The sequence below is a fragment of the Scophthalmus maximus genome, chromosome 13 (assembly GCF_022379125.1).
Source record: "Scophthalmus maximus strain ysfricsl-2021 chromosome 13, ASM2237912v1, whole genome shotgun sequence".
In the NCBI taxonomy this organism is placed as follows: Eukaryota; Metazoa; Chordata; class Actinopteri; order Pleuronectiformes; family Scophthalmidae; genus Scophthalmus; species Scophthalmus maximus.
This window is the reverse complement of record NC_061527.1, coordinates 23,338,109-23,364,684: the sequence shown is the minus strand read 5'-3', so window position 1 is coordinate 23,364,684 and position 26,576 is coordinate 23,338,109. Positions and strand designations below refer to the sequence as shown.

The 26,576-nt window shown below is 40.3% G+C and overlaps 1 protein-coding gene across 1 annotated transcript in view; it reads left to right on the top strand.

Annotated features, from left to right (window-relative positions):
* nlgn1 (neuroligin 1) overlaps positions 1–26,576 on the top strand; it is a 303,087-nt gene that overhangs the window by 23,134 nt on the left and 253,377 nt on the right. Inside the window, exon 2 of the mRNA XM_035648488.2 lies at positions 8,206–9,243. Within this exon, the coding sequence (XP_035504381.2) occupies positions 8,706–9,243 (538 nt within the window). The 5' untranslated portion in view covers positions 8,206–8,705. The remainder of the gene's footprint in view (positions 1–8,205; positions 9,244–26,576) is intronic.

Genomic DNA, 26,576 nt, shown 5'->3' with positions numbered 1-26,576 from the left:
AAATCAATCTCAACGGAAAATTCCGCAAAACAATCCCTGAGGTACCAATATAATTAATGCCGCTGCATCTGAGACTTCATCAAAAGGACTTGATGGCGTCAAAGCGTTACAATTTGGAAAAAGAAAGAAATATGTGCATGTATACAAAGGGTATCTCAGCTTCACAGCTCCCTTTGACCTGGGTTGTGTCCAATGCGACCTGGCTCCACAGGGTAAGGGACTGCCCGAACAAGTAAGAAAGCAGATTGAACATGTGCCTTGACACAGTTGGAGAAGTGCTTAGGAAATAAAAAACCTTAACGCTGGATCAGATGAGGTGTAACAGGACCTGGCCACAACTACACAGGTGCCATCAATGAAACCGGGGGTGGGAGTGTGCTGACATGGGGCTGCTTGAGAGCATAAGGTGTGTGAGTGTGTGGGGGGGTGATATTTATATCCAAATACTGAATGAAAAGATGACTCCCAGTCTGAAAAAGCTTGGCACTAGAGAATTTGTGTCTAGGTTTTTAAGGAGGAAATAGTGGCCAATTGTGACCCCTGCCTTAAAACCAATAGAACCTGTCTGAAGACGAACAAAACACCTGCAGCTAAGAGCAGCTGAACCGAACCATCTTTCCACAGGTTTGTGTCGGACCTTTTTATCCACAGTCTTCATGTAAGACTGGTATCACCCATGCTCTAGATGATCGACTCTATCATCAAAAAAATAAAGGTAGATTTAAATATTGATAAAAAGATAACAGAGTGGGATCTTACTCATGACGGGTGCACTGCCTTTTGTTGCAGATGCTTCTTAGACAAGGACCTTTCATTAAAGTTTGAATGGTCAAACATTTCTTGATTTATTATTAAAAAATATGCACACACGCGCATGCACGCACACACGTTTTGTGTGCCAAAGCACACAGACACATAGTTGTGCAACAAACCATGAGTCATTTAATTTCCTGTGCTTTACTTTTGATCTTGCAGCGTGTGCGCACACACACACGCTTTTATCTTGCTTAACACTGGAAAATCTATACTACTTCACTCTTGGGTAAAAAAAGAAAAGTGAAAAAGAGAGCAAAATGTATATTTATTTTTGACTGACAACTTCTTTAATGTCATCAGAACGATGCCGCACTTAATTGTTACCTTTTATTGTGTTCATGAGAGCCTTACACAATGCATATTCATTGTGTGAAATCATGGTAGCTGCCATGTTGATGCCAGAGGATAAACTGCTTCGTCGGCCACCCTTTAAAAGTCAGCAGTTTTTGTTATTTGTTCAGGGACACAGAAGAATTGCCGACTAAACCTCTTTTACTTTGAGCAAACTGAGGCACGCTAAACGGTCCCTTTGGATCATGTCAAATGAGGAAACCGATGAAATACGCCTGCATTTTTTTATATATTGATGGAAAATTACAACGCGTTCAAGCAAAGCAGGCTGCTGGGAACACATTTTCATCATACTGAAATGTGTGTGAAATAAGTAGATTGATGCAGAGTCATGTGTTTGATCACAAAAGGCCACACAAATATTTCCAGTATATGCCCAACATCATAAAACATACTTTTCTCAAAAAGCTTCTTAATGTGAGCTATGGGGAAATACAAGGCACCGTCTTTGTCTTTGCTTCTCGACAGTTGTAAAATATGATATCCTGATATCCACAATGCTGATGGAGCAGTGTACGTATTTTTTAATGGACAATCTCTGTGTTCCTGCGCACGAGACAATAAACACGTTGAAATGTGTTCTCTTTAGACAATGAAATTAGGTTTGGTCCATTTGCAACTCGTTCAAGTCAAGGAGCAAATCATTACCTCCTCCATGGAGGTTATGTTTTCCCCTGTCAGATATTGTGTTTGTTTGTTTGTTTGTCTGCAGGATTACACAAAAAATATTCAACATATTTTATACTAACGTGATGGAAGGATGGAACAAGGGCCAAGAGTGAACCCATTAAATTTTGACTTGGATCAAGGATTTTTTTTCTCTTACCAATTTCGTCAACATTGCGATATATAGAATTTTCACCAATATCCCAGGGAGTAATGCATGGATCATGATTTTTTTTTTTTTAAATACAAACCCTATGAAACCACAAATGTGGTTTCATAGGGAACTGTTGGTCCTTGGTGGTATTTATTATACTGAAGGGCCATCCCAAGTTTCCCCTAGTTTCCCATTTGATGTTAATTTGATTTACAAAATGTATTTTAATATTATTCAAGCAATGTAAAATGATACTGATCAGTAAGAATGCTAAGAAGAATGAAGCCACATAATATAAAAAAAGCAGAAATGTTTGACTATTTAAACTAAGATGGACGGTGGATGGATGGATGATATACCAGTCTCACAGGACTCTGTGGAGAGATGTTCTGACATTCTTCACAGATCATTCTTTTCTTTGTTTGGTCTTTGTTTCATTGTCAAGCTGGAAAATCCCTCTGCTGCCAAGCTTCCTGAGACTGGGACTCATTAATTTCATTTCCTGAGTCTTTGTCTTATTTGTATTTTCAGTTGTGTCTTTCTAACTTCTTTGGCTTTAATTATTCAGAGGATCAAAAACCCCACGCTTAACGTTAAAAAGGAATGCAGTTATTGTGAGATGAAAGTCCTGAATCACTTAATTGTAGTGACATTACAAAGGGGTATACAGTTTTTTCTGGATACTATGACGCTGAATTCGCACTCCATGTGCAGCCCTGGAATCATTGGTCTGTAAGGTATCTATCCACCATTTATGATCTTGTCCATAATCATGTTAGGTATGTCAAGTGGGGTACACTGTAAGCTGTCTGGTTAAAGCTCACACCACATAACCACAATATCCGTTTGGCTCCCGCGCCTCACTCTGACAAGCTAACCAATCGGAGTCAAACTGTGTTTCTAATAATGATGAATAAATACTTAATTCATAATCGATAAATGATTACACCAAACACTGTTTAGTTTCTGGTGGGATTCATAGCGTTCTAAACTTCTACACATTGACAGCAAAATTTCTGCTTTTTGGGAAAACTAAATCAGACATATATGAGCTGTAGTTCAGTTAATGGGTTGCTTCTCTCCTACTGTAAAAATAAACCTGTATCCTGTGTGTGTGTGTTTGTCAGCCAGTCAGGTCAGTTAAAATGGCAGAGGAAAGACAAGCAGACCTCCTTTTTTTTTAGTGCAACGACATGCCAAATAAACGGAGATACTCTTTGAGTAATATCAAATGCAGATGGATAAAATCTTCATGCTATCGGAACAAAAGTGCCTGTGGAGAAGTTTAATAGTGGTATCATCAGGCAAAGATATAGTATACACATATATGGTAATGATGTGCATTTTAGTCTATGCACAAAGTGATGTCACGTGTTTGTCTGCTGAGTGCACTTGGGATGTTGGGTATCAATACATCAAAACAAATGTTCTCTCTATGTCAGAAACACAATTCTGCTTTTGTGTCTTGAGATGGTATGAACCAAATGCGATCATTTGTACTGCCAACGTCATGAAATCTGTCAAACGAAATTGGTAGTTCATTCTCTATTTCTCTCTCCAATGCAGTGGTTCTAAAAATATTCATTTTCACTGTTTGTGCAGCCATGTTCCTCATTATAACCACCACTCTGGTGACTACACAGAAATAGAACATTGTGCATCGTCACTGGTGAATCTTCGCACAAATAAGACACACAAATGGACCAGAAAGAAAGACTGACAATGAGAGCAGAGCACGGGACAGGATCGACAGGATACATTAATATATTTGGTACAGCAGGAGAGCAAGGGTACAGCGTACATTTCAGGAGTGAAGAGGTTGAGAGGTCAACATGATGTAGGAATGATGTTCTGTCTTCATTAAGAAAAAGTATCAGTTTAAGAAGATGTTTATTATTATCGAATAAATATTCATCCAACATTTTTAATCCAACTTGTGGCTGATGCAGATACTGATATAAGGGAGTAAAACATTTTCCAAAAAAATGCTTTTTTGGTTGATATAAACATTTTTTTTAAAAAGGCAATGACTTCTAACTATGATTTCTAATTATGAAAACATATATTTAATACCTTTTAATTCCTTAAAATATTGCCATACATAATTTTGGGTTGGAACGCCTGGAAGGTGTTTCATTACATTTGTCTAAAACATCCATTTGGATTCAACTAATTAACTGAACTTATGAGAATTTAGTCATCAAATGTCACTGACTTCACAACACACATCTTTGTCTCTTACTCAAGCTTTCATAGCAGCATTTCATTACAGCAGTTGTGGGAGATGTGGTAGAAATGTAACCGTATACCAGTTATTATATTTATTACTCATGCTGTTTGCTATTTGTATTTAGTTTAGCTCTCTCGAATTTTCCAGTCATATAGACCACTCAAAGCACTTTACAGGACAAGTCACATGCAACCATTCACACACATTCATACAGCGCTGCTATTTACTGGACTTTCTCTGTCACATTCATACACTTTAATACACTGTCGGAAGAGAGCAACTTTCACTTTGAAGACAGGCTGTCTGTTTCTGGCTCTCAATTTCCTTGTTCACTCTTCATTTAACAAGTGGAATCGCGGAATCTGGCTTGCCAAATTGCACTGTGCATCTTCATTCGATGCGACAACAACACAGGCAGACGTCGATGCTTAGAAATAATCTAATATCGAAGAATGAGCTCACACGTGCCAACAGACTTTTGCATTAGCACAAGTAGGACTAAGAATTTTGACAGTACGCCAAAGTGCCACTTTTCCATATACAACGTGAACAACTGCCAATGAATTATACTTGATGCATGAACCGCAACATACATTTTCGACCATAAATTCCTTCAGTCATGATGACAGACTGACATCTGCATCTTGTGTTTGTGTGTGTATATATATATTAGTGCTGTCCAAAAATTAACTAATTAATCGCACAATTTGCTGTGATTAATCGTTATTAATCACATTTTTTTTCTTAAGACTGAATTGTAATAATGAATATTTATGTACAATGATGGATTTAATGTAGAATCATCACAAATGAAGTATTTAAATTCAAATACTATTGTTTATTAGCATCTTTTTAACTTTGAGCACAGATTCTCTCCTGTGAACTACAGATTTCCAATAAAACCATCAAGGCCAAAGTGACTCCCTGAGGCCTTGCCGACGTGTCCAGATATCTAGCAGCTAAATATCTGGACGCGTCAGGGAAACATCTCCTGTGTGAGCTGTGATGTGACAGGCAGTGAGTGTGTCAACCTGGAAACCACAACAACACTCCTCACTCATATTCTCTGCCTTTAACGTGTTTCTGATAAAAACCATCACGCAGACCATATGCGGGGCTTTATTCTGTCATGTTTAGCGTTTTCACTGAAACAGATGACGAGCGTAACCTCGAGCTGACTTTTATGCGAAACCGCATATTAACGCTCAAAGTTATTTCTCTCCCTCTGCATAACACAGAGTGTCCGCTCAAACTACTTCCTGTTTGTTTCAACATAAGAGTATCTTGCGAATTATTGATTGCTTTTCTTTTTGACATCCATCGTGAAAGTGACAAACAATTCCTGTTTCGCTTGTGTATCGCATATTTCCCCGTGTCACTTTTTCGCGTGTGTATTTTCGTGAACAAAACCTACTTTAAACTCCTAATATTCCTTGCATTAATTCAAGCTCAAAACTCAAATAAATGCTAATCATGGGTGAACAAGACCACACATTTTGTTCTTGCTTCAATTGATCCGGTTGATTTTAGTCACTCATGAGGTGTATATGAATGTTTAGAGTTGTATAACAGGGGATGTTGAAAAGACTAAGAATAATAAAAAAAAAAGATTTCAAACAGATAGTACTCTGTGGTTAGACCTTCTGTGGACACTGATTACATTAGTCTTATTGTATTTCGTATATCACTGCACACACTGAGGTAAAAAAAAAAATCCTGATTTACATTGTTTTTGTAACCCAGCACTGGGTCAAATATGGACATGGATAGAGCAAGTTTGTCAGGCGAGCCAATGTCTGAGCCGATTCTGACCCAAGGAAAAACATTAGCACGTTGAGCTATTTGAGAATGCTGCGAGTATTAGGAAACTCTTTGGTGCCCAGCTGCAGGCTCTGTTTACATGCTTACAAGTCAGTGAAAAACTGTGTTTTCTTCAAAGCTTGGCTCCGACATATTTCCCCCCATTTCTGTTGACAAGGGTGCCATGGACGACTGCCAAGAGTCTGGGTGTGGTAGGATCCGTTAAAATAAAAAATTAAAAAATCACTTCACTACCATTATCCACCAGCATTTTTATTCTAAAACTGTACCTGAAGGTTGTTTGTCAGAGCAGAGAATCCTGGGTCAGCCTCTGCTCACTGGCAAATTACGGGAAACCAAGTGTCCATGTCTCTCGGCAAGTTGTGTGTGCAGCTCCAGTAAATAGGATTTCCTCAGTGTATGAAATCTGAAGGTGAGCTCATCCATGCGGAACACTGACTCCTAAGCATTGTGGAAAAAATACATACCAAAACACATACTCGGCACGGAGAGCCCTCGTGTTCTACATCACACATGCCTGCACAAATGATTACATAAATGGCACATACACACATACTTGAAATATCTCCTGTTTGGTTTCAGCTTAAGGCGAGAAATTAATTTGGATTGAGTTCTTTTTCCTCTCTGTCAGCAGATGTTTATATTGAACTAACCTCGCTCTGTATACTTAACATTTGACTAATTTTGTGCATTTTCTTTCCTGCAGATGCTTAAAAAATGTATGTTTTCCTAAGTATGGTAGATAGATATATAGATAGATAGATTATATTTATATAATACCATACCAGCCTTATACCATACAAAGGAAAAATATATTTAAAAATAAATAAATAAATAAATACAATATATATATATATATATATCTTTAAATATTAAAATGTTCTCTTTTTGTGTTCTCTCGCATAATGTTGTGGAATATTTGTCTTCTGCCACCAACAACGACAAAAATATGTATTTGACACCTTACCAGACAAGGTGCAGTAGCTGGCATGTATGATCAAGGGAATTAATGTGATATATGGTTTACTATCTGACATCAGCACCAGAAAAAATAAAAATAGCATTGAAATTCATGTTACCTTTTTCCTAGCGTTGATCCCTAACACTTGTAGTCCAAATATTTCAGAATCTAAAACATTCTTAGACTAAATTTGAAATTGAAAGAAAAATCAGGCCTTCAAAAGCAATAATTTAGAACACGAATGATACGTCTTGAAATTTAACTGTTAACTTATCTTCATGGCTGCAGGGTGGTGTAGTGGTTAGCACCTTCACCTCACAGCAAGAAGGTTCTGGGTTCAAATCCCAGTTCAAACCAACCAGGGCCTTTCTGTGTGGAGTTTGCATGTTCTCCCCGTGTATGCGTGGGTTCTCTCCGGGTTCTCTGGCTTCCTCCCACAGTCCAAAGACATGCAGAATGGGGTTAGGTTCATTGGAGACTCTAAATTGACCGTAGGTGTGAATGTGTGAGTGAATGGTTGTCTGTCTCTGTATGTGGCCCTGTGATAGGCTGGCGACCTGTCCAGGGTGTACCCCGCCTCTCGCCCAAAGTTAGCTGGGATTGGCTCCAGCGACCCCCGCGACCCTTAAATGGATAAAGCGGTAGATGATGAATGATGAACTTATCTTCATATCGTCATGCACTGTTTCCAAACATGAACACTGATGTCAGATGATTGTGAAAGACGATCAGTGATTTTTTTTCCATGTGTTTTGAAATCTTTTACGTTCTACATTATTAATGCTTGGCAACAATGGTATCTGTGATGGGAAAGTGTTTAAGCTCCTGCATGAAAGTCAGACTCACTACATGCCTGTCCCCAACCTTGACCTCCATACCTTGACTTTGTGCTCTCCTGATGGCGGCGGGATGGGTCTGTACTTCAACTGTTCTCTCTCAAAAAGGTCACCACATGAAGGGAAGGGTATAAACTGTAGAACACACTCCTCCATTGACAGTAAGGATTTGTTACCATGTATACTGATTGATCCGCTCGACCGCTGTGTGTTGAAGTTAGTTGTTGTTAATTGCATATAGGTGGAACACAAATCAGGTGTCTTTGACTGTTTTACAGGTGGCAAAGTGAAAATAACTTATATGAGATTGATAATATCAATCCCTGTCTTTGTATGAAGGGCTGATTGTCGCTTTCTTTCTGTGTTGCAGGGGACATACTTTGAACTGGAAGGAGCTCCTCCAAGTACACACCCTACAACCGCTTCTCCACGTGTCCTCAGCTCACAGAGGATGGAAACCCTCGTCAATAACGGGCTCGTCTACTGGCTGAGATAGAGGCAAAATAAGACGGTGATAATATTTCATCCTCATTGCAGAGGTTGTTAGCAGGACCTTTTTGAGGAATATATTTTCCTTATTGTGAGGAATAGTTCTTAGATTTCCCTTTACCAAGCTGGAGGAAGCTGATGGCTGCCCAACTTCCACTGGATGGTTTATACTGCCTGGATTTTATAAAGGACCATTAGCAACCACAACCCTCATCTGCTCCGGAGTTAACCCTCTTGCTTATGCCTGCGTGTGAATGCGACTCAGTGTAATTGTGTTTGTATCAAATGGCGTAAGTAAGAGAAACGAAAACAAGGATTTTTTTAATTCGGAAATTACAAAAGAGGACACAGCAAGGGAGTTGTGAACAAGGAGTTACAGCCATGTCCTGGTGGAGGCCCCATTCGAGGACTGGGTGTCGACCGTTTCCTACTGCGAAGGGCGAGACACGAATGATGGGATATGTAGGTCTTGAAGGTGACTTCAGGGCTGGACGCTGGGTGTCGTCTCTAATATGGCTGGGACTGCTGCTGCTGCAGGCGTTCCCAGCTTCTGTGTCGGCTCAGAAACTCGATGAGAATGACCCATTGGTCACCACTGTCTATGGCAAGCTGCGTGGCGTCAAGAAAGAGCTCAACAATGAGATCCTTGGTCCCGTGGTGCAGTTCCTGGGCGTCCCGTATGCCGCCCCGCCCACTGGCGAGCGCCGCTTTCAGCCGCCAGAGCCGCCGACACCATGGCCCGAGGTCCGCAATGCCACACATTTCGCTCCGGTGTGCCCTCAAAGCATCGTGGAGGGCCGTCTACCAGATGTAATGCTACCCGTGTGGTTCACCAACAACATTGACATCGTGTCCACGTATGTCCAGGACCAGAGCGAGGACTGCCTCTTTCTCAACATCTATGTCCCCACTGAGGATGGTGAGTTAGCCTGTGGGGCCCCGGGCAGGATGGTGGTGGTTACAATGGGGCGGTGGAAGAAAATTGAACCCACAACCTTCTTTCTAGTAAACAGAAGAGTTGTCGGGATGTGTTTTATCTTTGTGAGAGTGCATTTCTGTCTCAGTCCCTGTCTGTCAGTTGAAGGGAAGCATGACCTTGTGCATGTTTAATGTGCATGACACTGCTTAAAGTACATGAGTGTGAGAGTGGTTTGTGAATGACAGATGACTGTGTGTGTGTGGGGGTGGGCATCCATCCATCCATCCATCCAGGCCACTCCTTTCAGTCTTTCTCACATTTTCCATCCTTTGATTCTTTCTCCTCTTTCTCACCAATCTCCCTTATAGCCTCCCCTTGCTCATCATAGCCTATTGTGCTCCGCCACAAAGGCTACAGTTCATTAAATAAGACCCTCGTTGTCATGATCATCACTGATTGATTTGGCTGACTGGCTGAATGACTGGCCGGCTGGCTGGCTGACTGATAGGCTGAATACCACGCTGATTGAGCTGGTGTGATTCATTCTTTCCCTCTGTCTTTATTTCTCCCTTTCCCTCCTCTCTAAGTCTTCTTCACTCAATCAGCTGTGGTTGTGTGTGTGTGTGTGTGTGTGTGTGTGTGTGTGTGTGTGTACGTGTGTGCATGCAGCTCCTGTTTGTATGTGTGTGTGTGTGTTGCGTGTCCAGGGGCTCCATGTTATTCTTTAGTCTTCTATTCATTTTACAGTCAAAAGAATATCCAAGGAATGTGCCAGGAAACCGGGCAAGAAAATATGTAGACAAGGAGGTATGTATGATCTGAACGCAACCTATGCAATGCCACAGTAAGAAGAAGAGGAAAAGGCCTGTAAATACAAATACAAAAAAAATATATAAAAAAGAACAAAAAGGAGGAATTTGTTGTGCTGCAGAGACTACATCAGGAGATCTGGGTCTACGAATTTGTCATATAATCATGTTTTTAAAATATGGAATCATTCCAGTCTTGATTTGGAATGCAACATTTAAAAGACAGGAAACTTTCCAGTACCTGGGTGTAAATTTGAGGCAAATTTTAAAAAAGGCAAAGTGGGAGAACCAAGCTGTCAGAGCCAGTCTTTCAGTGACCTAATATACTGTATCAGAAGTGAGTGGAGGAGGAATGACATTTTCATATTTGTCACACTCAGTATCCAGCAGGTAGTGGGACTTACATATTTGCCTTTAAAACCCTGAGCCAGCCAAGTGATTTGTAGACCTTGTGAAGTCATGACGGGGGCGAGGCAGTGTTGGAGCTTCAGCCGCCCACGGTTCACCGCTGCGTGCTCTCATTGGTCAGCGTGACTGGGTGGTTTTTTCGGATGCCAGGTGCGGGGTCGGAAGGTGTGCAGTAATGATGGTTGATGTGCGAGGAGATAGTGGCAAATTTATTAGATCAGGCACACGCACACACACAAATACACACACACACACACACACACACACACACAGACACTTAGCGATGTAGTTGTATGCGGTGTTAAAGGAGATGAGCTCAGGCTGGACCCAGACTGTGTTATCTCCATTAAAAGAAAGCAAGGCTGTGTTCAGGTTGGCTCGGGCTTCTGTATCAAGCACTGTTTCATCAAGATAATGCCTCTCACTCTACTGTGTACATATATAGTGTGTGTGTATGTGTGTGTGTGTGTGTGTGTGTGTTTGTGTGTGTGAGAGAGAGAGAGAGGGATGGGGGATGGGGGTGGGGACACACTGACAGTGTCCTTTGTAAGCTCTTGGTGTTAATGTCGTTGTCTTGGCAGCAGTGTGTATTATCACTTAGTGTACGTTCCCTCTCTTCTCACGACACAGATACATGTATACGCTCTCACTGCTCGTCTCCGCAAATGTGTTGCACATATTTGTACAGAGTAGATATGTATTTAAAACAGGAATATTATAAAAGCTACATATTTAGTGGTACCACATGGAGAACTGTCATTAAAAAGCCGAGACCTAGGCAGACCCAGATTTTCTCATTCTATGGTAAAGCGAGATTAGGTTTAGAAAACAATGCACATGCAGCAAAAAAATGAATAAATAAATAAATCAGTGACCTTGTTACACTGCAGGCTGCTTCGCTTTTTGTGTTAATCCCGTCGGCTTTGCGAGGGGCAAAAAAATAATGGATTCTTGTGAAAACCTCTCTCTCACTTTTTCTATACAGTACTGCCAGCAAATTCTTGGTTAAGCATTATGCAGTAAGCATTAGGTAATTAGAGTGTGCATGAATTAAATTGGTATTAATGCATGTAGACCATTTGGAATATCTTTAAGCATGCAATTCGAACAGTAGATTGTGTCTGTACCTTGTGTATGAAATGGGCAACAACTAGAGGATCAAGTTCAAAAGTTTAGGGGAATGTGCTTTTTTCAAAAGCTGCTCCGTCAGAAGAGAAGGTTTGAGACTCCTTTTCGCTCGATTTTCTTTTTGCAAATGGAGGCTTAGTACAATTATTACAAATGGCTTACAAATTAAATGACCAAAGTTAGATGATGAGTTCAAATGATGTTCATGTGGTTTCATGTATGAGAAGGATTTGCAATGATGATAAGCAATGGTCTTCACAGTCACAGGGCATACAAATCTGTTCACTGAGGAGCTGGGCAGATAAATTTTTCCAAGCACAGGCAGACCTAAGGGCATCTAGTTAAAAAACAGCTGTGGAAAAAAATTAATTATTTGTACATGTACTCTGTTCTGATCAAGGTTCTGTCCCCAACCTTTTTTAGCACTAATCCTACGAATATTAATAATTAATTATTAAACCAAAATTATATTTCACACCTAAAAAAAGTATGTTTATGAATGGACCCTGTCAGGTCTTGCTTTTTACCAACTATACCATTGTGTTTTACCTAAACCATTTTTTTTTTTTGAAGTCAAGGTTTTTTATTTTCTGCGCCCAACCGACGAAAACTATCGATTCCCTTCCTTCCTTACTTGTGCTGAACAAATTAAGCCACATTGGGAACCATCATTCTGAGGTAAAGTTTGACAGCAGGCAGATGTCAGGCTCATCAAATAGGCTATGCAAACGTAGCTTATGCATCAAAAAATAAAGAAATTGTCAGACGAGTGAGTGATAAATGAAAGGATGTTTTGTTGCATTTTCATCTTTACTCGTTTTAAAAAAGTGTTGATCTGTGGCACAGTGAATCATCGAGATCTCTCCCGGATCAGGAAAGAGTTATCATGGTTAACGCACCATATGGAACTCTTCAGAAACTGTGTGGCATGGCTGAGTCACTGCACTAGCACTGCTATGATTATTTTAGTTAGATATTAGCTACTGGAGGCATGTCTTTCCAGTTAGGATGTTAGTTCTACTGCATCGCATTCTGGTTATTGTAAATTAGGGGGAGTTATCCTTTGCAGAGGCCTTTCTTCATTTCTCAGACAATCTCAGGACATCAGACACGATCAGAGACAGTGGCAGGGTGAGTCAGCGGTGTGTGAAGGGAGTGGACAAACCATGTTGAGTGGCAGGGTCATTTCATGGCCACAGTGATGATTTTGGCCCTGGTTTGGCTTGGAAGAAATACATTATCTGTAAGTCCGGCTTCTTAAGAAGAGGACAACACTACAGTGGTTTTTTGATGCCGATTTTCATAGATCAGAGACAAAAGCTTTGTCCCAAGGGAGACTGATGCTTTTAAGCTGCAGGTACAAAATCATCATGAGTGAATATATGGGACCTTGATCACGTAAACTCAGGTGAAAATTTGACGAAAATGTTCCCATTGGTTGAAAAGAGAAGTGGCACTTGTCCACTATCATGCTGTAATTTTCTGGACATAATTAATTAGGAATTTGAGCAAAATTCATGCCTCGTGCCAACACAAGCTGCTGAGCTTTTGTTACTGTCCCTGTGCCATGGCAGAGTGCACGACCAAGACAGAGAAACAAAGTTAAAGGAGACAGGAAGAGTGCCAGAGATAGACAGTGATGAAGAGTAGTGAAGGGCAGACATGGCGCGATATTAGAGAGAGAAGGACAAAAACAAGTCAACCCAGGACAGAGAAGCAGAGGATAATGGCTGTGGGAGGCGGCCCTATTGTTCCATCCATGTCCCATGCAGGTTCCTGTAAGTCTGCTGTGGTTAAAAGCAGTGTTTTGATGGGTCTCGGATGGAGTGCGGTCATTAAGTTATCACATGCTGATACAGTGGTCGAGGTAATGAGATCAGAGGTAGCAGCGCTGCAGTTGATCATCTCTCTCCCTGCAGTGTGCATTCACAATTCATTTTTAAAATTGAAGTAAATGCAATGGAAATTCACTCCTCACAGATGACAGCTCACTGAAAATAAGTAAATAGAATAAACCCACAAAATAGCAAAGACTGAGTGTCACAGAGCCTGAGAGGAGAAACAAAACAAAATGACATGAGCACATCATTGCTGCAAATCTTGTCACGGGTCTTGTGGATGTCCGTGTTTCATGTAAGGACAGTATTCAGACTGCAACATTGTGCATTATGAAGTTACAGCTTACTAAGTGTAAAATTACAGTAACGTTTAACATTGAGAAGCATCATTCTTATAAGGGGTTCAGGATTTTGTTTAAGCAGCTGGGGCAGGGACAACCAACAGTGTAGCTACATTGGTCCAAATCAATGTCGGGCTGCCTGTTTTGTCCAGATTTGTTATGTTACGTTGATGCGATCTTTGAGAAACGCAGAAGCGAAATGTAACTTTTTCTCACGAGTGCCTGGTGACACTACTCGTCTCTCTCCCTCCCTCTTGTCGGGGGCGTGTCGCTCAAAGATTCGACAGCATTCCGTCGTTGTTTGTTGTCGTGTCAAAAATAAAAGCCCTCGCAGAGTCGTGTTATTGGGACTTCATGACATTTCATAAAATTCTGAAGAAGTGGCGGCAATTACTTTGCGGCGTCAAAGTTTTATTCTTTTGTTGCTTGGTAGCAATGCAAAATTTAGATGTGCACTTTTACAAATGCTTTTAATATATGAATATGATAGACCTGTAGATCTTATGAAATGCAATTTACTGTAGCTGCACATTTTAATATACAATACTAATGTATGTTTATTAAGAAGAACAAGAATACTTTAAACCCAAGGGAAAAATGGGCCAGTAGTTATTACCTACACCAAGGAGGATATGTTTTCACTCCTGCCTGTCTGTTTTTGTTTTACAGCAGGATTACACATAAAATACTAAAGGGATTTCCATGAAACTTGGCTGGAGGATGGGACATGGGCCAAAAAAGAAACCATTTAATTTTGACAAAAAGGAATATCCAAGTTAGTTTTTTTTCTCTTCCGCAACATTGGGAGATTGACTTTCAGGGGACTGTTGGGCCTTGGGGGAGGTTTATGCACTCTTCTGAGTGCCATTCTGTTATTAGTTAAATACTGACAATGCTTTACCATGCAAAACTCATTGATGTGTGAGAATCAGCTGTGGAGAATAGGTATAGCCAGTAAAGCTTTGTAGGCCTGGCTCGGTATCAAAACCAAGTATTTTATTATTAATTTTTTTAACAAAATGTGCTGAATCAAACATTGAAGCTACAGTATGTATTTTTTTGTTTTGCCTTCTCAGGTTTATGACCGACACTCTCCCTCCTAACCATCAGAGAAGAGATCAGTACTTGAACCTGTCTCTGGTCTACTACAACTACTCCCATTGCACTCTGGCTACAAGCTAGTCAGAGCTGCTTTTTTTGTTTGTTCTTGGCCTCTTGCAAACCAAACATTTCAGTGTTTCTGTCATCTATCATGTCTTCAACTGTAAAAACAAAACAAAAAAGTAATCTTTATAAAATAAAATGTAGCTACAGTCACCAGGAACTTCTGGAGATCATATGTTTTCTTTTTTTTGTCTCGTGCCAGGGGTGGCTCGTTTACCACAACTAGCATATTGTAGCTTTAAAATATTATTGAGACATTATTGTTCTGAGACAACAGTGAAGACTGGCGCATTAATATTTGAATAGGTTTGGCTCTTTTCCTGAAATGAAAAATGCTCCATAACAAGTTTATATTCCTTAAAGTATATGTTAAAAAAAGAGGAGCTTTATAATTGTACTTTCATGTGGTGTTTTCAAATAATACTCAGCTGTATGCTCACTGTGGAGCTGCAAGTTGAATCGTGCTTTTTGCATTTTTGTATCACTTTTCTCTCCTTCTTGCTTGTTCTTTCACTTTTATCATCACAGTCTCCACCTAAAACCACAGCTGACTGCGGTCATGTTCATCCCTCTTCTCTGCAGGCTGTCAAGAGGCATTATGGGTAACAGGAAAACACAAGCTGATGCAGAAGTACATGTGAAAGGGTGAAGGAAAGTTCAAATTACACAAATTATAACACTTTGAAGGTCAACAGCAAATATACAAAAGCAGCACCAACCGAATATCAGGACAGAACAGAGCTTAGTGTAAGACAAGTGTATAAAGATTTTCTTGTCCTTTTGACACAAAATTGTTCTCTGGTCAGCTTAGCAGTTTTTGACATTCCTTCCCCCCTTTAATTATGATTGCAATTCAAACAGACCTCATTGTATATTCACGCTTAGCCATATGTGAAAAGAAAAAGCAACCCCACTAAGAATAGTCAGCTTTCTGAAAAACAAGTCTCCAGTGGTGATGATAGCTGCCCAGACTATACCTATTAAGACTGGCAGGTTTTCTTCGAGTGCAGTCATTGACTTGGAAACTGTATAGATAATTTACCAGTGTATAAAAACAGCACAAAGGTCAGCATCATAATTAATCTGAGCTGATGACAATGGCTTCTCACTATCTCTGTGATGGAGCATAACAAGCTGCCAGGACCCGAATAAGAGAGGCAATGAGGTTGGTGTGGAAATGACTGCTAAAGCAGCTACAGCAGGCCTACGTGTTCAATGTTGTGGCTTATGGGTGTATGTTTGATCATAGATGTGAACAGACAATTTGGGAAATGCACTTTCTTGATTTCCTGTTGTACTTCTACAGTGGCTAATGTGCGCGGCTAATTCTTGGCCGGGCAAAGTGAACAGAGGTCCTGGGGCAGAGATTTCTTTGCTCTAATCTTGCTGTTCGTTACTACAACAATAAAGTTTGTAATTCAGCCTGACACAGGCCACAGTTTGTGAACCCCCGACTCATCAGTTAGAAATAATTCAAAGCCCTTTGGTCTCCCCTCCTGCACCAACAGTAAAACATTCTGTAGCCAATGAGGTGGTAGAAAGAAAATAATTTTCTGTATCTTGATTTCGTACAATATATACTTCCATATTAATAATGATGTCCCATTTGACCGTTTATATTTATATTTATATATATATATATATATATAATAGACTCAGGTAAAATCGCGTTAGGTAGAATTTTGTTTCATTGCAGTGTCATGATGTCTTAATATGATTTTTACCTTATCCAGCTCCGGTCCCGAGTCAACTCAGACTGTGAAGACACCTTATTGATAATGCTTTGCTACTGTCTGTACTGTGTAGTATTTGCTTATGCCTAAGTAGTGGGGTTTGTGTGCTTCACGGATTCAACTGTTCACCGTGAATGCTGTCAGATCTTATGAAAACAAGATATAAATCTCAAAAGTGCGTGGTGGGTTGCAACTCCCTATATGTTTACTTTGTACTGAATCAAGTACTGGGCTTTTAAAACCCAAAGTAGGCCATTTCCCAGCGCGTGTGAACGCTGTTTAATGTCTCAAATAGTTGCGGAAATATTTCAACATGTTGCATTATTCTGAAATGTCTGTGTGCCGTCTCCTCTCCAGAGGGGTTGAGAAAAGAAGCTCCATTGTAGACAAGCATTTCCTCAAAATGGAGGCAACTTCACAGAAAGTGAATTTTTCACTGTGTCCCTTCATGGTTCCACTTTCCCTCATCTCTTTCTTCTCCTTCCGTCTCCTTCTTTTAAACCCCCCCCCCCACTGCACTATTTAGCACGTTCCCTCATGTCTGTCTCTGTCTCTCCGTCCATCCTGACCTTTTCACCATCGCCAGGCATCTTACTTCCCCTCTCCGTCCGTTTCTTCTTGCTTGTATCGTTCTCTCTCTCACTCCTTGGGCTTTGTCCCAGTTTTGTAGTTGTTGAAGGAGGATCCTGCGGGAGGGGGCACACACGCACATACATACTGACACACAAAAAAATGGTGGAGGAAATAGAAAGCAGGAATAGACATGGCCCCTCTTGTGTTTGGGTCCCCCTTGAGGGGCTCTGTCACCTCCACTGACAGTATAACTTCTCTGCTCTAGTGTTTCATTTTAGGTGCGTGTGTTGTGCTTCTGTGAGTGTGTGTGTGTGGATGTATCCATGGATTTGTGTTCTGTATGTGTCAGATTGTGGACTTGTCATTTTCAGCCCGGCCCAGTTGGAACTAGAGTTGATTCTCAAACAAATCCTCTCTCTGCATTTAATTCTCTTCTTGTTGTAAGGATGCAATGACAATGAAGCATATATTTTAAAAAACTGTTTATATTTAACATCATATTTAACATGTTTTATCAATGTTTTTGTCTCTGAGACTAGAATCAAACAACCTTATACACAATAAAATAATGTTACCTGAATGGAACAAGTCACTTCAAATATTTAATTCAACTGTTGAATCATTCCCATGCTGGAACAGCCTCTTTGTTGCCTGGTCAGGGAAACGTCAAAGGACCGATGAGAGTGTGACCTTGGCTGATTGAATAAACTGTTTTCTTACCTTTTATTTTTTTCAAATTGTTACACATTTCAGCTCCCACCCACCTCAACCTGCACACACGCACGCACACACACACACACACACACACACACACACACAAACACAAACACATGACACACACATACATACACGCACACACACACACACACACACATGCTCAAGGTGAAAGCATTGATAGCTGCTTATACATATTCATGACCCTTGCATTACAATACATAAATAAGCGGCTTATTTCTTCCCCCCCCCCTGAATATTAAATGAAGGGCATTTGAACTGTCGGCACACCGCCAACACACATTAGTTTCACAAATGTCAGCAACAGCAACTGCACAAAAGTCGGGAATACAAATGTCATAACGTCACCCCGTTTCAAAGATTCATCTCACCAAAATATATCAATCTTTTCTTCTCCCCCACCCTCATGTCCCCACTGTGGCGGGGACACATTTTGCCTCATGCATATTTCAGACACAGCATATTGTGAACAACGCAGATCGACATGCCATGGTGAAAAGTAACAGCTTCTCCCATTGTTTCCATTTCACTGCTAGTCATTATTTATGGGGACCCTTTCCAAAATGGCCATACAGTATATGCATGAGGCTATTTGCCTCAGTGATGGAGCGGTATCCGTAAACTAGACAGCAGGAAGATGGCAATGAGGGTTATTGAATGAATTATGACATTGTTACCCTTTACAGAAAGTGAACGTATGTGTGTGTGTGTGTGTGTGTGTGTGTGTGTGTGTGTGTGTACTCAACCACGCATAGACAGATTTTCACCAATTTTGGTGGGAGCATTACTTAATTGTTTAAGGCCAAGGTCACCAAAAAAGTGGTCAGAAAAACAAATTTTCCAAGATGTCTGCACACAAAATAGGAAAATATGATGCTCATAATGATAACAAAATGATTCCCCATCATATAATATAATCTGATAAGCGACATCATGAAGAAGTAACAAAGAAGTCAGAAAATTATCTCAAAAACACATTTCTGTTCAGATATCTCTGCATCCTATAGGACTTTAATTAGATGAGCCAATCATTCATCATCATTTGATATAAATGAGGTCCTGATGACATCAGGATGAAGTGGCATTATTACAAAAAAATGGATTGCCTCACTGGATCATATACAGCACACATGCAGGGTATCCATCGCCCCTCTGTTGTTTTTTATTTCTCATGTACTGTACCACCTTTTTGTTTTAAACATCACACTTGTGAGGTAAATACTATCTATTGCCGTCTAAGTCAGGAATTTCCTCCAATGGCGACAAAGATACAAACTTAATCAAAGCTGGGGGAAATGTGGTAAGGGTCTCTATCGAGTCATTTTGGCTCCCCCATGCCTGTGACCCCCTTAATACAAATATTTTCACTGGTTCTAATGCGTGTGCAAATTTTAAAAACTTTTTCGAGCACATTAAGGCCCCCAAATTAGTGATTAGTTTGCATAATAATAATACTAATAATAATAATAATTAATTTGATCACAATAGGTCCTCGCTGACTTTTTTAGTGGCTCAGGTCCTAATTAAAAAGAGATCAAGATACCACAGAAAAATAATTAAATTGCAGCTAATATAGTATTTACGTTTAGCTACTTTATGTACCAAACAGTGGCCTTTACATTTCTAGCTCAAAATCTTTTATATAATATCATGTTTTTGAGTTACACTTTTTGTCATATTATCAACTCAACCTGCAGTGTTGCCAAACAATGCCCCCTCTCCCTTTTTTTAATATATAAATAAATAATGGGGAAAAAAAATCCAAGTACTGCAAGAATTTTGATTGGATAGAACAAATGAATAGAGAAGAATTTCTACTCATCTGAGAGTAATGCCAGACAAAAGAAATTATTTCCACACTTTTGTCTCTCTTTTCTCTTGACCATTGTCTTCTATAGCTGACAATCACCATGCCGGCTACTGTGCAAGCTAATGATTTAATGTTTGGGGTTTGCTGGGTCCATGTAGAAGTGAATTTTGCGTTATCTCAGAAGTGCCCTTAATACTGAAAACAGGGATACATGGCACCATGACACAGTGACTCCACCAAAGACATAATTGCTCAGACAGTCTGTATATTTTCTCAAGACAACTTGGCCTGAGCAAACTGCACCAAACATGGATCCTGATGTGCAGCGAAGCATTCAGGAAGAAAGAACTCCACTGGCTACATTTAGCATCAAGTTCACTTGTGTACCTGTCCACTTGGTAAGCAGTGTTTGCTGAGAACACACTAGTGTAAAACAGCAGGAAAACTCATACTGAGGTCAAGAGAAACTTGGTTAAAATACCCCACAATGTCTAACTTTATGATTCATCCAAAAGTTATTCAATTAAATTGCTTATTTATGAAAAACAAAGCCCCCTTCACTGAGCTCTAGTGAAGCACGGGGGACTGTGGAATCTTAAGTGTGCTGTTAGGGGGCTGCCAAGTCCCTGTAATTATGCTGAGATGTTAAATTAGGTATGTAGGGACATAGCAGGGTGTATGTTAAAAAACTGGCCTCATGCCCAGATCCAATATCCCCATTGATACATATGGACAACCACTGCTACCCAGGTCTTTACAGGGCTTGTTGGGATCAGTGAGGGCTTCTGAACATTGTGTGTGGTCACAGATAAATGTCACAATTTAAATCTCGGTGTGTGTATGTGTGTCAATTATTTTGTGTTTGCATGTATCCAAATACATTGGAACATTGCTGTTTGTGTGCATGGTAAAGTAAATGGACAAGATGATGCTGGTGCCAGATGGCGAGTGCACAGGATGCTCAACACAGAAGCCAAGGTGTCACCATGGCTTGGTAATGAGACAGGGACAGGTGTGGGGTAGCAGTGGGGTGGTTATCAGAAAACAAAATATCAAAATATCTAATGAGGAGTTGTTCCCTTTTTTTGGCATACATTGCTTTAGTGTCAGGATGACGCATTCTCAAGGTTTTTGCATAGTGTGTGTGTGTTTGGAAGTGTGTGTGTGTGTGTGTGTGGGGGGGGGGGGGTGTTACAATGCTGCTGTGCTTTCAAAGCATGACATTATGACAGCAGGAAAACAAATCACATTATGTGCCTTATCTTGAAATATTTTTTTTCTTGAACGATATTGACACTGACAATGGTCTCTGGTGACTCTGTCTTTTAATTTCCATTCAGATGTGCCAGTTACTTGCATATGGCTGTGATTTTTGTGTTTCCAGACTAAAAAAGGCATGTCTCGTCCTCTGTCATGGACATTTCTCTTTTTAAATCTTTTTACTGTGAAAAAAGTAAACTGTACCTGTCTCCAAGGTAATGGTCATGCCCTTTAATAAATTAAAGAAATGTAGAAAATACCCAACATTTAGTCTTCGACTTATTTAGATTGTTATAATTAAGAGGGTTGAAGAGCCCTGTTTTGGGGGCATCATGCACAAAAAGGATGTGTTTGTTAAAGGTTGTGATTGATCTCTGAGTGCACATTAGAGTGTAATAATACATAAAGAATCTCCTCTGTCCACCTTCAGTCGCCGCCTTCCATTCTCTGTTAGCAGTTTACTCACACTTGAACAGATGAAGTCATTAGCTCGATCCCAAATTGCTACCCAGTGTCTCATCTGTAATATTTATGTGCTGCACTAACAAATACAGAAGAATGACAGAACAGCTTATTGCCACAATGAGAAGTAATGAGATGTAATTTGGTGTTGCACCACTACATAAATCACGTAAAGCCCTGCAGTCATATTCACTCTAAAGGTGCTATATAATGGACCAGCCTTGGCACTAATACAGTAGATGTCTCTTTTCTGTCTCTCTGTTTATTTACTCTTGTGTATCCAAAGTCAGTTCAAACTAACTTTTCAATTCAGTTTTGTGATCTTGGAATCTCACAATGGATAATTGTGATTATTCAGTAGTATGACGGGTGTTTTATTTCAATTCAATTCAATTAAATTGTATTTGTATAGCGCCATACCACAACATACATTGTCTCAAGGCACTTTACATAGTGAGGTCAATATTACAATATTACAGGGAAAACCCAACAAATCCCACAATGAGCAAAGCACTTGGCGACGGTGGAGAGAAAAAACTCCCTTTTAACAGGAAGAAATCTCTGACAGAACCAGACTCAGTTGTGGGCGGTCATCTGTCTCGACCGGTTGGGGTGAGGAGAGAGAGGAGGAAGAGAGGAGAGGTGGGCAGAAAGAGGGTGGGAGGAGAGACAGTAGGAGAGAAGAGAGAGAGAGGACAGTTGTACAACCGCCGCTGTAATCTCTACCAGACTGATACTTATAATTAAAAAATACAATTATGTTGTTGTTATTATTAGTGATGATATTAATATTAATATTAATAATAACAATAATAATGACGGGTTTGGGTCCTGCAGCTCTGGGGTCAGAGATACACTAGGAGAGATAGACTGTGGTGGCGTTATCTCATCTTATTCAAAGCAAAACATACAAACAAAACCCCAAACACAACATACATTTAACTGGAGTATTTACTGCTCTAAAATAAGATAACAATAAAATACACATGAATGAAGCAAGTGAGACGTATTTAGTAAAATTAAAATAACTTCTGCAAAGTGCGTGAGCAGAGAGAATACACGCTCCTCCGCTCACGGCCACTCCAGGCCACTCCTCTTCATATAGCTGCACCTTCAACGCCGGGTTGTACCCTGTAGGGTAAGTAGGGATGAAACGGTTACCGGTTTGAAGGTAAACCACGGTGAAATTCCCTTATGGTTAGTTCTACGGTTTCAACAGTCTCCCAGACTGTTGAAACCGTAGAACTAACAACATGGGTTTATTGTGGATCCAAATCGCGCTTGGGAGCCATTCCTTTTATTTTGCTATCATGCTCTGAGAATTAGTCAGTCACTAGAGCTTTATCTTGTTGAGGTTCAGCTGAGAACACAAACTTTCAGATTCAGTTTCCCCTCCTGCACATCGAGAGAGAGCGAGAGAGTGAGAGACACAGAGTGAATGCAGAGCGGGAGCGGCATCAGTGACGACAGATATTTGAATCAGTGAAATTTGTTTTGTTTTATTTTAAATCTGATGGTTTTATGGTGGTTATGTTGTGAAGCAGAAACAAACACAGGCACATATCTGCTCAGAATCTGATTTTTGTGTATGCAATGCAGCCACATTAAGGTTTATGTATCGTTTTTGAACATTTTCATCATATTTAAAAAATACTGTGATAATACTGATAACCATGATAATTTTGTTGTCACTATAACCGTGATTTTACATTTTTATATCATTACATCTCTACGATATATATACAGTATATATATATATATATATATATATATATATATATATATATATATATATATATATATAGTGCAGTTTACTACACTAGACCTGTAATAAATCCTCCGTCATGAATGTTATAATGTTCAGTTTTTCCTGAAAAAGCTTTACACATGTTGAATCAACTGTATGATAATTTTGAAGGATGTGCTATTGTTAAACTGTAACTCATTAGACATAGATGTGTTTCTGTGGTTTGCCCTGCCCTCATTGATATAACTGGGGTGGACCAAATAAGAGTAACGCTCGTCCCCTTGATTTTCCTATGGAGCTTTCATCTCAATTATTAACAACAACTGCAACACGGCTCTGTAGATGTGGCCTGTGAGTTTTGCAACCATGTGAACATGCTCATACTGTAAAATCCACGATAAAAAAGTCAAGAAATGTTCTGCTTTTGAAAGACCCAGGATCATTGCTTTTAAGCTGAGTGTAGCTGGATCTGATGATCCGAGCTGACTTTTCATTAGCATGCTAAAAACAGTCAAATGGATAAGTGATGAAATTAATAATTAACCAAAAAAGGGGGTACAGTTACATTCATGGTTTCGGTACTAAGCTGATGCTGTTTGACGGACTTCGGTAAAGTGACACTTTTAGGCAGAGCTTATTTCCAGGCTGTGTTCAACAGCTTTACCTGTTTAAGGGAAACTACACCAATTGTAAATATAAAATTTACAACATGCATTTGCGTAGCAGGTGTTGGCTTCTGGGGGGCGGCTGTGGCTCAGGACATAGAGTCGTTCGTGTTCGATCCCACCTCCCGCCAGTACACATGCCGTTGTGTCCTTGGGCAAGACACTTAACCCTAACTTGCCTCTGACGGCTCTTCCGACAGTGCATGAATGAGCACTTTGAGTGGTCTACTGTCTAGAAAAGTGCTATATAAATACAGTCCATTTACCATTCTGCATTAATGTTTAAAATCTCAAACATGTAACCGTTTGGTTATGTCTGAGCCCAGGAGTACAGATGTAGGATTTGTATGCATACAAGAGTGCTGCCTGAGACTGTGAAGTCAGAACTAAAGTCTCCTGTGCACTCTTGCCCTGAGATGACAACCACTGGATCCTTCAGTCGTCAAGTTGAGTCACTATGTGGCCTCTGTGGTTCAAGGTTTCAGGCACTATGCCAACACTCTGCAGGTCATAATGCATTAGTATTTTGCTTCCTTTCTCTTTCTCTCTTGACCAGTCGCCTTGTCTTTATCTATTTCTCCAGAGAAATTTATTCAGAAGTCGACATCATTAAGTACCTTGAAATGCTGCTCGGCTTTAATGTTTAATTTCACACCAAACGAGGGGAGGAGGACGAGGAGGAGGAGGAGAGGGTAGTGGATCACACAGGTGGATAAGTTTATTAGCTGTGTGTGTGTGTGTGTGTGTGTGTGTGTTTGTGTGTGTGTGGCCATGTGGCCAAGCGTTTGTGTACATGTGCTCATTATTGTAAATCCAGTAATTAGCCTCTCTAGTGCATTGAATCAAAGACTCTTAATTGGACCCTTAACCCGTCTGCCACTCAAATGTGTCTTTGTTCAACACATAAAGATGCTGAACACATATAGAAACACACACTGTGCATTATTGAATCTTCAAAGCATGAACACACACACACACACACACACAGGTTTTCTCCAAGATAAAGTGTGTACGGCCTGGTGTGTTCAAAGAAAAAACAAAAAACCCCTCAATATTCACTCATTGTCAATAACATCCACCCTCACACACATAAGCACACACATTTTGAGCAATATACACACTGCCCTTTAATTTAGATCAAATGTCTGTTATAGCATTCCAAGGAAAGTGGTCATCTGTCCTTAATGCTTGTGTGCGTGAGTGTGTGTGTGTGTGTGAGCACGTTTGTGTGCATGTTTGCCGTGCGTGCGTGTCAGCACATTGGAGACAGCAATAGACACCTCAGCAACTTAAGATGCACAGCATCTGTCAATAACTCATCACTTGTTTCATTAAGCATATTGGCAGCTGGTCAAATACAGTAGTGTGTTTGAGTGTCTCTGTGTCTGTGTGCGTGTGTGTGTGTGTGTGTGTGTGTGTGTGTGTGTGTGTGTGAGTGTGTGTGTGTCTGTTCCTGCTCGTTCAGTGACTCTTTGACTCTGCTATTTTTTGTTCATTCAAGGCCCATTTAACTACCCTGTGTGTGTGTGTGTGTGTGTGTGTGTGTGTGTGTGAGAGTGTTATAAAAGCCCACGCAGATGGAAATGTAGCTCCTAGGAATCAGTCTCAGCTTGCAGTGTGTGCATGTGTGTGTAGGTGTGTGCACTGACGGGTAAAAGCAAAGGTGATCAATAACAAATGGGTAGTCAGTGTGTCCAGAGAGATGACGGACGTGGGCGGAGGAGATGGCACATTGAGAGACCATCAGTAAAAGGAAGAGGTGGGGGTGGCCACTGAACAGGAGCAAACAACTGTGAACAAGAGATGAACAGTGGGGGAGAGGCCAATAAATGACTGATCTCCAGTTAGAGATCATCTGAAGAAAGCCTCTCCTCAGTGTAAAATTTACACATTTAAACAGTACATGTGGTGCCCTGACCATTGCCTAACTGTGTGATATTTTAGTGCCATGGGCAAAAACAGGTGGGAGACTCATTCAATTGAGAGTTGTCATTATGTTGGTGGTTTTTAGACATTGCAGACGTCTCAGAGCGTCATCTGTTTCTGTGGCAACCTCAATCTACTGGCTCTTTGGTGATTTTGTTAGCAAGAGCAAACTAAATAGTTGGAGGAAATGTGCTGAAATCATGGAATAGTAATTAAATATATGAGAAATCAATGTTGATTAAAGACTATATAATCAATTTATAGGAATTAAACTTACTGTATCTGTTGTCGACTGCTGCTCACTGTATGCAAAGCCTACCTATAGCCAATTGAAGGCAGCAGGACACACATTGAATACATACTGTTGAGTTGATACAATCATTTGAACACTTGTTCCTATTAATCTATGTCTTTCAGATTTGTGGTGCTGTGTGTTCACGCCGTGCCACTCTGACCCATTTAGAAAACAATATGATTTCCTGGCGAAGCACTCTCCAGTTGTTGAGTTGCTGTAAGCATGCTTCACTGTGATTGGCTCAGCTGTGAAACAGCTGAGTCTATTCATAATCACAGAGTTGTGCAATATATCCACCGCACGTTTGCACATACTTGAACCTAATTAGCAATTACACTTAGAGATGCCCAAGACCTATCACTTTGCATTGCTTTTTTTTGCACTTGCAGTGTGAAAAATAGACTAAATAAAAACACAATATCGCACTGTGCCTTAAGAA